This window comes from Parasteatoda tepidariorum, chromosome 8 (genome assembly GCF_982258835.1).
Source record: "Parasteatoda tepidariorum strain Cologne lab strain chromosome 8, Ptep-v5.0, whole genome shotgun sequence".
Taxonomy (NCBI): Eukaryota; Metazoa; Arthropoda; class Arachnida; order Araneae; family Theridiidae; genus Parasteatoda; species Parasteatoda tepidariorum.
This window is the reverse complement of record NC_141762.1, coordinates 4657699-4671923: the sequence shown is the minus strand read 5'-3', so window position 1 is coordinate 4671923 and position 14225 is coordinate 4657699. Positions and strand designations below refer to the sequence as shown.

General features: G+C 27.5%; 1 protein-coding gene across 1 annotated transcript in view; it reads right to left on the bottom strand.

Moving 5' to 3' along the window:
• Oseg5 (intraflagellar transport protein Oseg5) overlaps window positions 1-13819 on the bottom strand; it is a 41476-nt gene extending 27657 nt beyond the window's left edge. The window contains exons 1-9 of the mRNA XM_043047090.3: window positions 13542-13819; window positions 11961-12188; window positions 10603-10713; window positions 9579-9647; window positions 7929-8038; window positions 6909-6998; window positions 4658-4795; window positions 1861-1985; window positions 271-444 (exon numbers count right to left, since the gene is read on the bottom strand). Coding sequence (XP_042903024.2) covers window positions 271-444; window positions 1861-1985; window positions 4658-4795; window positions 6909-6998; window positions 7929-8038; window positions 9579-9647; window positions 10603-10713; window positions 11961-12188; window positions 13542-13578 — 1082 coding nt within the window. The 5' untranslated portion in view covers window positions 13579-13819. The remainder of the gene's footprint in view (window positions 1-270; window positions 445-1860; window positions 1986-4657; window positions 4796-6908; window positions 6999-7928; window positions 8039-9578; window positions 9648-10602; window positions 10714-11960; window positions 12189-13541) is intronic.
• Between the last annotated feature and the right edge of the window lie 406 nt (window positions 13820-14225).

Below are 14225 nucleotides of genomic sequence, written 5' to 3'. Positions count from 1 at the left end.
ATGAAATTGTAAATAATTGTCCATGTCTTTTTCGAGAAAGTTGATCCATCTAGGACGAGATCTGACTCTTGGTCTAGTTCCTATAAGCCTAGCCAGAAATAGTTTTCGGCAGTTTCGATTTTCTTGTATTCTAACCAGATGTCCAGCCCATTTTATCTTTTAAATTTTCAAGTATTTCACGACATCAGGCTCTTTTAAACATTTTTATATAAATCTAAATTTATTCGCCGTAAACTGTCCGCCTGAGTATTAGAGTTGCTTAATGAATACCTGTAAATGTAACACTGTGTTGAAGTGAGAACAATGAGGTGGTTGTATTCAAAAGACACTTTAATGATGTTATCCCTGAAGTCTAAATTTTCCATTAAATCAAAGCTCACATTCTGTACAGTAATTGTTTTCCTTCCTCTCACAGTTGCTTCAAAGTGTTTCCACTCCAGCCTCCTAAAAAATGAAACATTTACATGCTTTTTTTTTCTCCTTAGAAATTATGAATTTAAATCATTTAATCTTTTTTAAATACGTATGTAGGATTTAAGTATCCGGCTGGGTATGACACAATTGTTTTGGAAACAGCTTTAAAGAAAATTTTAATTTTATTTTCAGTAAGATTATAAACAAAAAATCCTAAGTTATAAATTTAAAAAATTTATAATTAATTTAAATGAATTATTTTTATTTATAATTTAACTAAAATTATAAATACAGTTCATTAAAAAAAGGTTAAAATCAAAACATATTAAAAAGCGTTAAAGTATAAGCACTATAAATAAACATTTTTGGGAGTTTGCTTCCAGTTTCAGTTTAAAGCATAAGAACATTTAAAGCATCCAGTTCAGCATAAAAGAAAAACAGCCATAACTTTATTTCTAAAGATGAGAACAAAAATTTAGAAAGCAAATAAACCAAAGTTTGAATTTAGTCAATTTAAAAAAATCTAATTTTCTTTCTGAAATACTTGATTTTTACCCAGTCAGAGTCAAAAATATTTTTAAATGTTGATAAATAAATACAGATTTTTAAGACTATGTTTTAAGTCTAATTTCATTAGTAATGAAGGTTTTATCTAAATAATAGACAAAATTCAAATAATAATGTAATAATAACTTTGCTTTGATTGTGTATAGAAGAAAGTTTTATTTCCAATAAATATATATTTAAATTGTACCATTTTAGTACTTTGTCCATTTAAATACAAGAGCTGCTAAAACTTAGCAAACATGCAACTAGGCCACATATTTAAATATTGAAAAATTAACATATTCCACCAGGATTATTTTAGAACAATGATTTTTTTTTTCTGATCTAAGTCAAATTATTATTTATGAGGATTTTGAACTTAAATAAAAACAATTTTCTTAATAATCTTTAATTCAGTGATCTGTTTGTAAGAATTAATTATGCAACAATAATAACAGCTTTAGTTAGAAATATTAAATATTTTATAGTTGTTCAATAATATTAAATATTATTAATACATACTATCTGATATATAATTGTTAAATGCAAAACAAATTAAAAAAAAGACTTAAATATAAAAAATTTAATTTGAATTTAAAAAAAAATGATATTTTCGATTATTCAAAAATATATATGCATAACTTTTACCAACCCTATTGCCTTTGTCATGTTAGTTAAAAACATAAAGATATTATCTTTCAGGATAAATTCGTCTTTTTAGAAAGAAAATAATTCAAAAAAGCAAATACATATTATTTTTTATGCCTCAATCAGCTATAATTTTGCTTCTGATTATCAAAAATATTCCAGAAAAAAATTGCAGTTACATGAAATTTTTGTCAAACGAAAAATAAATTAAATAAACAATTAGAGATCTGGAATACACAATTTCTTTTCTACCTCTCAACAACATGAGCAAAGATGACATGTCCATTTCCACAAGCACCTGCTACTTGTGTTCCATCTGATGACCATTCCAAACAAAATAAACTTTGTGTTTCAGGTTTGTCTAAACTATGAGACCACTGCAAAAAGTATAAAATAATTTCATGCAAAATCAAAATAAAGAGACTTATATCTAATTAGTAATTATTCATTCTCTATGTATTATTTATTCAGTCTTTCAATTACATTTTAACAAAATTATAAGCAATTTAGGATACTAACTTATTTTTATTTCTGATCCTAGTACTAGCTCTGATTTGCTTTTTTAAGGTGAAAACTAATTATGATAAGTTATTTTAAAGCCACTGGACAGAATAGTTTAGATGTATGATTTTTTATGCTGGATAAATTATTTCATTAGTGAAACTATTAATTTGTAGCATTTATTAAATAATTTTTAAGTTTTAATTGACAATTTTAAAAAGCAGTTATATTTTTAGTAAGTATGTCCTATAAATAGACACCCCCAATGAATGCAGTAGACTTTATCGCTATGAATGATAAACAGCCTTCTATCCAAGGGTCCATAAACAGCCATATAAGTAGGTTCTGCTTTATAAGCAGTCATCCTACAAAAGAAAGAAAGTTAGTAAAATAATTTATTTCTGTTTGCATGTAAAGTCCAGAAAATATTACTAATATCAATGCGATTTTTAAATTTTTTTTAATTTCTTCATGATTTTAAATAATAATCAAGCAAATTCAATTACTTTTTTCATAAACTTCTTTACTTATTCTGGGTGTTGTTTCTAACATGTTTCGAAATTCTATTATTATTATTAAAGTGTTTTTTTCTTCATAGATAGCAATATTGAGTTTTAAATTATTATATTTTTACCAATTACATCATACATAGACAGCTAAAGGCTCATTATTTTTATATTTACTTCTTAGCAAATTTTGTTAACTGTAAGGTAAGTAAATTTATTTTTAATGTATTTTTTCTTTCACTTTTTAGTGTCAAGTTGGTTTCCTTTATTTCGTATTTAATTTTAAAATTCATAAACAATTACATTATTATTTCGTTTCTTGAGGCCTACATGCATTATAAAGAATAATTTTTATCTTAGGATTATTATTCTTTATTTTGAAATACCTTTTTTTGTAAAGGAGTGCACCCTGAAGAGAAATTTTACGTAAATTCCATCAAATACTTATTACACTTCTAACTAAATTATGTGTTGAATTCTATATATATATACATATACAGGGAATGTGAATAGGATTTCAAATTATTAGCCAGTAAATTAGCCAAATATCAAAAGAATATTCTCCAATTTTTTAAAGTCTTCGCCAAATAGAAATCTTAAAAAGTTTTTAGGATTAATTTTTTTCCCATAGAAAACTATTTTACGGCAGTTTATTTCAGGCTTATATTATTTGGACCCAATTCAAATTGGTTATGTGACGCATCTATCGAAAATTACTGTAATCGAATACAAAATACTGACTTGTTTAGAGAAATTCATTTTGAGGATCAAGTTAAATATATATTTTTCTTTCAAATGGAAAAAATTATTCATCAATACTTTCACCAAAACACAATTTTATTCGTCAAATTTACAAGTTTATTGCATTTGGCATGGCAGCGAATGCTTAGCCCGGGCCCTGTATATATGTATTGATATAGCTCAAAATCCAAATAGGGATAGGTTAACTTGGTGTTGAACACTTAAGAAAGTAACAAGATGAATATGTGCTTAACTGTGTGTCATTTTGTGTTCAGACATTGAGGAAGGTTCCTGTTTACAGAACTGAAACTATGTTATGTCCATTTTTGTACTTTTATTTGTGCTTTTTTCTTATTGTTTTATTTCATAAATAAATATGCTATTCATATTAGATATCCTAAAAATGATCTAGGATTTAAATGATCAGTTTAAAAACAAATAAAAGAGATAGAAATGTATGGTTTGTGGCATTGTGGTTGAAAAACAAAACCCAGTAACAAAGAGCATAACTTTTAAGGTATAAATTATTCATGACTAAATCCAGTATGTGTAACTAACACATTAAAAGTTACAAAACTACTACAGTCATACATTTTTTCAGCAGTATATTTACTACAACAACTACAACTAATTTTTTAATCTGAATAATGAAGACTTTACTCGAGTCTATAGACAGCTATAACAATGTCCTCAAAGTACTATACTTAATTTTTAAGTTTTAAACACATAAAATCTATAATATTTGATAATTTTGCAGCATTTTCTGAAAAAAATAATTTGAAAAAATATCCACTGTCAAGAAAGGTTAAGGTTTCAAGTTAAAGGATGACAAAAAAAAAAAAAAAAAAAAAAAAAAAAAAAAAAAAAACTATACGAAAATAAATTGGCTTATTTATTGTTCCAATTAAATTTTTTACAGTTTTTTTCTTTCAATATACAACTTTACTTAACTTTGAACATGAATTTAAACTGAATCCTCTAGCAAAATTCGTTTCCTAAAGTCGTTAAATAGTGACTACATTTCAAAAGTAGCTACTAATCATTACATTTAAAGAAATAGTTCACGATATTTGCAATAAAGTAGTTTAGTTAACAATAAAAAAATTTAGTTTTTGTGACCACTAATGCAATCTTATATTATTCTTTCTGTAATAAGTGACTATACTTTTGTAAATAGAATAAGCATCTCAAGGTTAAGTAATTCTCCCACTTTCTATACTTTTCTACTCTCTCTTACAGTGGTTCTACCACACTATAGTGATGCATGTCAGGAAGAAATGAGCTAGTTTAAACATACTTACGCCAGTTCTATCACAGAGGCGTAGAGAGTTAAATGATCCAACACAAAACATCTCCCCATTAGGAGACCAGGAAACAGAAGTAACAGGATAATCATTAGCATGACTACTGTACAAAATTCTGCCATAAGAATCCCATACCTTTAGAAGAGATCAATCAATCGTTATTTATATCAATTTCCGTTTTTACAGTAACTCTAATAACAAATTTCGATGTAAGGAAATTCAAAATTAGGCCAGATTTACAAAAACAGTTATAGAATACTTCAAAAAGGACATCAATAGATTCAATTATTAACAACAGATTTTTAGCAGATTTTGATGACAAATTCATATTTTTATATATTTATTTTCATTCCCTTAAAAGACATTTCTTGTAACTAGAGGCTCCACACCCTGTTTGCTGATGCAAAGCCAACCCGCAAAGACTGCTATGCAATCTCATATGGTTTGTTTTTCAAAACCAGCTTGCTTTGCTCGCTCTTAAGTTAAACCCATTTGAAATGTGTTTCAGTGTAAAATCTTAACACATATTGCGTGGCTTTGAGGAGAACTCTTCCAGACTAAAAGTCTGGGGCAGTCTGCTGCTATGGAAACAAGCGAGAGCACAATTCTAATGGGGGTGCAATGGAGGAATAAAGGTGTCGATTGGTTTACTCACACTAACCTATGCCAATATCAAGGCAAAACTACTCACCTCACACCCCTATTTGAAGTGACTTTTCCTCGTAACCATGGTACCCGCTACAATGTGAGACTGATGTCCGGAAGAGTTCTCCTGAAAGCCGCGATATACAATACTAGTCAAAAGACTGGTTATTGTATAGTGCATTGTATTGTAAAGTGTTGGTATGTTTAGTGTTAAGAGTTTCATTTTTAAAATCTTTAAAATTATTTCTTCTTTAAATAATTAAAACTTTAGTTAATAATAAATTATGTAAAAATATATATAAATTGAAAAAAAGGCAAGCAATAGAAAAACTTATAGAAACTAAACAATTATTATGCTTTTAGAAACAACATGTATGACGGGATGTATGCTAAGCATTCTTTCAATTTTACATCTTTCATAACTGTGATTAATGCTCTCTTTTGATCTTCGAACACACTTTTTTTAGTACACTTAAAAGGCAGAATAGCACAGCTAATAATCATTTTTCAATGAATGAAACTATTATTATGGAACCCGCATAAGCATATTTATATCATAATATGGAACACTTTGTTTGTAGATATGAACTATTTGCTTTTAACCTTTCAATTCTTTCCAACTTATAACTCATTTTGTTCAAGCAGATAAATAAAAGTAAAAAATATGACGTTTTATGATAAAAAAGAGTCTTTGCAAAATATTTTATTGAAAAATATATTTTGTCACAAAAATGGATTTCTCACAATACTTTTCAATTTAAAAATTGAGGCTTTACAAAACTCTTCTTATAAAAAACAGAGTCAATAACATCCTTAATTTATAATTTAAAAAACAAATTTCCCCTCAAAGAATGTTTATTTTTGTATAAAAAAATTTAAAAAAAAAAAAAAAAACATGGCCCTGGAGGAAAGAACTCCATTTTACAGCAATTATTAATTCTGAAATTTTGGAGAGGGTTCATGAATAGAATTAAATAAAACAGGTCCTTTCACAAAAGAATGGAAAAACCACTAGTTTTTTTCTTCACAAAAACCATAAATAACCCTTGCTTAAAAAAAAAATCCCTGTCTTTTTGCGTTATTCAACCTGGAAATTGCCTATAGCTACGTAATTTTGGTACAATTTTAACCAGGAGCTTTAAGCAATGGGGAATATAATCAATGATTTTTAAACAAGATTGTAACTAACAAATTAATTTAAACTACATAAAATTTCTTATAATTAAAATTTAATTGCACAATAAAACTCATAACATGAATAAAATGAAAAGTTTTGCATGTAATCAGTACATGGGAAGTCCCTCACGATGGGGATGACATTAAATACAATACTTTTCGAAATTTCACTTTTGAAGTAGAAAAATTTTCCTATCTGATAAATAACTATAAAATAAATAATTTTTTAGCTTTTTTCCAATTTCACAAAATTTAAATTGATAATTTCTGAAATTTTTATTTTAATTGTCTGAAATAATAGGAGAGATTTTTAATTATTGAGGGAAACATAAATCCCCTGTCCCTCATGCCAATGATGTCCATGGTACATTAATGTGAAGTTTATTTTTTTAATGAATTTCTTTATTCAATTATTAAATAAACCAACCTTATATTTGCAATCTTCTCCACCAGAAATAATAAGATTGTTACTAGGATTCCAGGCCACTTTCAAAATTAAACCATCGTGAGCACGCCACTAAAAAAAATTTTTTTTTTAACTGTCATCAAAGATAAACATTTAGCATCTTTTATTAGACATAATTATTAATTATTGCCAAATGTTATTATATTTTTTATCTTAAAGTGTAAAAAAATTAGACTTCAGACTACAAAATTGTTATGGTTTGGTTTTCATCATTAATGTATTAGCATCTTGAGAAAAAACATCAAATTCAATTATTTGAAACATAGTTAATTAATTAGACAACAAGATGTAATCTTAGATTTACACCATCTTAAAATTTTTTTTATAAGAAATTGCCATGCAAAGATCAATAAATAAAAATTCTAAATATAATTGTTTATCTTTTTATTCAATAACCTTGATTTAGTTCAGAATAAAATCTATTTTTAGAGATTCCATACATTAACACATTAGCATAGAATTTGAAAACCGTTACATTGTTGCTAATTTTTTTAATTTTATTGAAGTTCGTTATTTTCCCCACTTTCTTTTCTGCCAACACAATCAAATGTGTTGCCAGAAAGAAAGGGAACCTTGGTAAAAAATTTAATTAATTAATAGCCAATACAAGGATTCCTTAACTTTCCTTGGCGAAAACAATTCTAACATATATATATATATCACAGGCTTTTTTGATTTCCAATGGAGGAACGGATTTGTTCCTGCAGCCATTTTCAAAATTTTTTATTTTAGCAATTCACATGTCCATTAAAAATGAACAATAATTTTTAATTTGATGGAGCTCCATATTTTCAAAATAAAAGATTTTTTATTGCATATCAGATTAAATTCTCCAGTTCTGATTTTTAATATAACTATATAACTAAATTACTCTGGACTAGAATAATAAACAATTGGAAATAAATATTCAACATTTTCAACAAAAATTTTCTACACAGTAATTTCTATCCAAAGAAAATTATGATTCAAAACTGAAGCTACCTGCAGAGGTTTAGAGTTTGGCTGTAAAGGTTTTATGACGAGCTGGCGGCTTGAAGTGTGTAATATTTGGTCTGAATTTGGTCCCCACGCAAGAGAATATATAGGAAAGCCTGAAAAAAAGAAAAAGCTTAGAAGGGGGGAAAAATGCTTTAACACAAATTAGATCAATTTTCAAAAAAAAAAAAAAAAAAAAAAAAAAAAAAAAAAAAACTTTAGTGGAAAGATTTTCTATGTTGATGGAAGAATTTCACTATAAAACTAATCAATACACAAATAAAAGTACACATTTCAATCCATATGTTGTTATTGATAGATGAAATCTGAATTTCTATAGAATGTCTAGTCATTGTAATCTATCCTTAAAACTGACAAGTCAAATATGAAATACATATTTTTTAACTTATTGCCCAGGGAATGATAAACAACTAAGTGGCAAAATATGAAACAATTAATATTTCATTCATTACCAAGACATCAAAAAGTATGCTATTAAAAACCTACAGGCGTTCTATACAACGGCTAGGCAAAGTGTACAATAATTCTGGTATTTGACACTTTGAATAAAAATGCAGGCATTCCATATAATGACTTAGCATAATAAGAGTTCCCCTGTCTTCTGAATTGGGTTCAAAATTACAAGAATACGGAGTTGAACATTAGCAGTAGTAAACCCAAAAATTGGGTATGCTGTTCAACGACGGTTATAAAATAAAATAAAAACTAAGGGGCTAAGCTCTCTGCTTGCTCACACTCACCAACCCCAATGATTTCTTTGCAATAGTTGCTTCTTGTCATGAAACAGTTGAAATTATTGAAGATAAACATATACAAACTTAATTTGGAAAATAAGCAAAATTAAAAATGTTATAACATCAATATTACATCAATAAATAAATAAGAAGTACAGGTAAAATAAATGAGGGATGCAAAAATATTTAAAGGAAAACAATACCTTTATGACTTATATAAATTTTATGTCGATGACAACCCAAACCAATATGAAAATTAATGTGGGAAAACTGGATCCTACTGTGTGATTTTCCGGCCAATAAAAATGCACCGACAACAATGGAAAACTGCGACACCATCATTAGATTTTTATATATAGGATAGATATTGATAGTAACAACAAATACATTATATATCAGAAGGAAGAAAATATGAATGCCGCCTTTAAATATAGGCAACAATCACACTGTTTCTTAAGTTTGCCTAATATTACTTCTTTGAAATTTTTCCTTGCAATCAAGTACATGAATTTTGGCCTATACTTACGATAATAAGCAGAGTACAGCTTCTTCATGAATAGCCCTGTAGGACAGAGTACAGCCCTGTTTGAACTATTTTGTCAACCATGGGTACTAATATAATTAATAAAGCACAAATCAATCCATGAATAAAAATTCAGTGTCAATACTATAGGTAGCACTTCTTAGTTTTAATATTATTGATACTTTGCATCAATAATACCAATGGATTTTATACTATTTTGTTCCTAAGTATGGATACACATTTTAAATACTTTGCCACTAATATTTTTCGTCTTTTAATAACAGGTATATAGTAGAATAGTAAAATAGTGTAGTGATATCAATGAAATGCTAAAATTAGTGAATTATTCAATAAAATATATAATTTTTTTTAACTTACTTGTAGAAACCAAAGTTGATCTCAGCATTCCACTTCTAGACCAAATTTTTACACTACCATCTTCACCAGCTACAAACAAAGATATAAAACAAATGTCTGTATGTACGTGTATATTTATAATGTATGTATGTGTATGTTTATATATATATACTCACACACACATACAAAGGTCCCGTACTAAGGACTCCAAATTCTTAGCCAGTAAATTAGCCAAATTTCAAAATTCTTAGCCAAAGGGAAATCTTAACAATTCTTAGAATTTATTTTTTAACATAGAGATCTTCAAACCACAATACACATTTACCATAAATTGAATTATTTTATAAAATGTGAATTCAAATCAAGTGTCCTTTTGCAGTTAAGAAGGAGAAAAGGAACAATGAATGGGTGAGAGCATAAGAAATGCAGATAAAAGATAGTGGCTAATTCTTGATAACTTCTTTGACTAGAACAGTAATATAAAGATAAACCTGGCGCAACATTATGCTATTGTCATGTGAATAGATAGAGGAAACATATGATGGCTACTAGGGTGCCACTTAATGTATGCAGTAGTTTTTAATCACTTTTCTTGCAACAAAAGTGTTAATTTAAAGAAGAAAATTTTAGTTTACAAGTAATTTTTGATTTCATTAAATTAAACTGTAGATAATTGTAATTACACACACATGGGGTATAAGCTGCATGAAATTTTAAATTTAAACATATATCACATATATTAAAGAATTATCAACTTTTATCTTTTGTTACAGAATGACAATTTTTTTTATATACTATTCAAAACGGGATAAAATATTTCATAATAAAATTTATGAAATTTTTTTTTCCAAGTAGCTAAATACAAAAAACTTATTAAAAATTTTGATTATTTTTAAAGTTAATGTTAACTAAAAAAATTTTTTTTGAACAATAATGGGCACTTTTATAGAATTGTTCACACTTAGACTTGTACGACCCTTTATTTAAAAGTATAAAAATTTTAAATGAACGATAAAATGGTTTTCATTTAAACAAAAAATTGTACCAGTAGCGAAAGCTGTTCCATCATAACTCCAACGACCAGCAAGCACAGCACCTCTATGCGCTTCAACACTTTTTTCAATGCGTCCAGTTCTGTTGATTAAGTGGAACTTTCCTGTTACAAAAATAGACAACAAATGAGTAAACTTTTTCTAAAAATGCAATAAAATTGTAAATTTATTAGATATTTTCATAAAACATTAAATTAAAAGATTTGAGTGGAGAAAATCAGTCGTTAGAGTTTAAGGAAGTAATTTTTGAAATTTTTTATTAAATCGCTAATACAGAATTTGTCAAAAATTGTTAGTTATTTTGTGAACATTATTTTTACAATTTTAAAGTCGTCAATACTCCTATGTATGAAGATATTCAAACCCAAATCTAAAGTAACATGCAGCTTTTAAAATTCTGCAAAATAATTACATCAAATTGCTATACATTCAAAAATATAGGAAAGAATAACTATTAATTTTTTGGTAGTATATCAAATGTTATTTAAATTCATTAACTATTAAAATAATACTAAACAACTTTAGTTTCTTCCGGGCATTTCATCCACGACACTGGCAGTAATTGGAAAAAACCAGAAGAAAAAAAAGAAACAACTAATGACCAATACAATTGTTTAGCAATAAATATTTATAAGAATAGCTTAGTAATATACTGAATTTTAAAATCCTTATATCAAATTATTTGAGAATCAGTTTAAGAATAAATACCTATAAGTATTTGGTTATAAGAAAATAATATGCTATTGGCAATTGTGAATTCAATATGCGATTTGTAGTAGTGTAAATATGCAATTTATTAATTTAGGAGCATTAAATAAAATTGGCAATGATATTTTAATAGTTCTTTATATAATTATGAAATAAGATTTTATTAGACTCATTTGTCTAAAATATTTAATAACAGTTATTTTATTATCTTTAGAAATTTATTAAACTCATTTTTCTTTGCAATTATTGCCTTTATTTAAAAATGAGGTACAAAATTGCTTGGAAATAATTACTATTATTTAAACTAGATTTCAATTACAAACTATTTAAATAATACTCTTGATAATTTTTTTTTCTTTTCTTGAAAAAATTTCCTTTTTTTCTTCCTTTCCACTTCGGTTGGAAGAAACCTATTTCTTCTGAGTTGTTTTCTTCCATTGTGGAAGAAACTTGCCATACTTGGTACAAACAAAAATATATAAATATAGATATAATTTCAAAACAGTTAAATATATAGTTTAATTTGTTTAAACTTAATACTTTTCACTAAACAAGTAATTTTTAGTTTTGCCAACTTTTACGGTGAAACAGGATTTGCTTAAAAGAAATTTTAATACTAAATCAAATATAACTTCATTCTCACCATCAGTAGTAGTTATGACAAAAACATCTCCACCAATTTGTTTCTTCAATCCAGAAGGACTTGATGTTTTTAATATATGCATATCAGTTGGAAAGAGATCATTTGAAAGGGTGAGCAGCTTAGTTGTTTCATTGGTGATAAGATTCCAAATCAACACCTCATGATCATCAGCACACGATAATACTTCATCTGTCGTATTCCACGCAATGCAACTTACAATGTCTGAATGTATTACGAGTCAAGGCATGCACACAAACTTAATAAATTAAAGATTAATACAAACAGAAACTTTAAAATTTGTTGAACTAAATAAGAAATTGAAGTAATTATCCATAATCAGCACCGTGTGTCGACGATTTATTTTCTGAGTTGTAGCTAACATGAATATTGGTTTTTATAACTGATAAGTGACTAGAATCCAATTTGAAAAGAAGGTGTTATTTTTTGTGGTTTTATAAAAATAGGGTCTTTCTTATCTAAGGTCTATGTGAAAATTGCATCAATTGACTTTTAATTTAAGTTTAACAATAACAACAAAAAAGAGTAAATAATATTTAATAAAAGGTTGATTTGGTAAGTAATTTTCATTGATGCTCGTATCATTACAGCACGCGATATATTGATCATCAATGCAGCAATTCCATATTAGAATGAATGATTTTACCAAACCTCAACATGCTTTTGTCCTTTTAATATTTGCAAGTTTAAAATAATTTGGTACATTTGCGATTATGGCTTGTATAACTAGATACTGATATGAAAATATTTCCATGGCTGGGGGGTGGCAATAAATTATTGTTTTTGAGTTGGTCGCCTTTTAAATTTTTCTTCTTCTTTTTCTGGCACTTTCTTCTCGAAACCCATTAAAACTTGGCAAATATTTTGGCTCAGGTAGTACGGTTATATATAATATTTCCCATCTATAATTTATCTCTATAATCCCATCTATAATTCTGTATCGTGGCAGGATAATCAAAAAGTTTTGACAAATTCGGGGCAGTGGCCTGAGAGAAACCAAAACAAAACAAAAACAAAAAAACATTGCAAAAAGAGACCGACTCAAATGGTGTAACTCAAAGCCTCACCATTTAAACATCTACATGCATTTTTTAAAAAACAATTGCGAGTTTAAAATCTATTTGGCAACTTGGAGATTGTAGTTGGCGAGACAGATCACGATACGGAAATATCACCAAAGACTAATTCAACCGAAACGAATATGGGGATTATCTGTATCATAATCTATCACCAAGGCACCAAATGGATTATAAACTTGCAATTTTTTAAAAACAACATGTAGAGTTTCACCAGGGGTGACTACGAGTACGAGTAGGTAACTTTATGCGATGTTTTTTTTTCTTTTTCTCGTGGGCTGTAGCCCGAAAGTTGCCACGATTTGACGATTATTCTTCCGCAGATCACGATATGAAAATCTTCTCAGGCAATACTTTCATGTCATTGAATAACATCATTCAAATAAAGATATTATGAATAAACTAAAATATAAAATACGAAACATTGCTAATAGGACTGTCAAAGAGATATACACAATCAAAACACAAATAAAGTCAAAAAGGATATGCCGAGGTTCTTTTCCGAGATATGTTTTAAAACGCATTCTTTAAAATAATAGATAGAACACTCATTTAAATATTAGTCGAGTTCATTTACTTCAAAAACGATGTTTTTCGAAACTAATTGATCCACTATAAAACATGATAGTAAGTTTTTGCAAGACTGGTTATTAATTTAAAGATTTCCATTTATAAAATTACAGCTATTGTTTTACTACAAGCAAAGTTACTATGGAAACCAAAACATTCATCAACAGCAGATGTTTTATTGATATATTAGCTTCTAGCTTTGAAAGATTTGCCCCATGTGCGCGAATAGGGATTTCTACTACTGCATTGGTCTATTCCAACTTCATGCTGATTGGTGGATGCCGATTTGACTGGTGCACGAATTAGATAACTTCTGAGCTCAAATCTGCCGTATTTCATTAGATATTAATGTTATTATGTAATTCTGGAGAGTTTGGAGTGAAAATTTGTTTTAGTTATTTTGTTATTTATTATTAAAAAAGGTGACATGGTTGCTAGATTTTGAATAACTCGCTTTTTTGGTAGTCTTGATTTGGCCTCTTTCCATTTGTTTATTACTGTTTGTTCGTGCTGCAAGCTGTGCACCATCTTACGTTAGTGTTAACACCTTAAGTATTGTAAACACAAGTATTGTTAGCATTGTAAACATAAGTAATAAGTA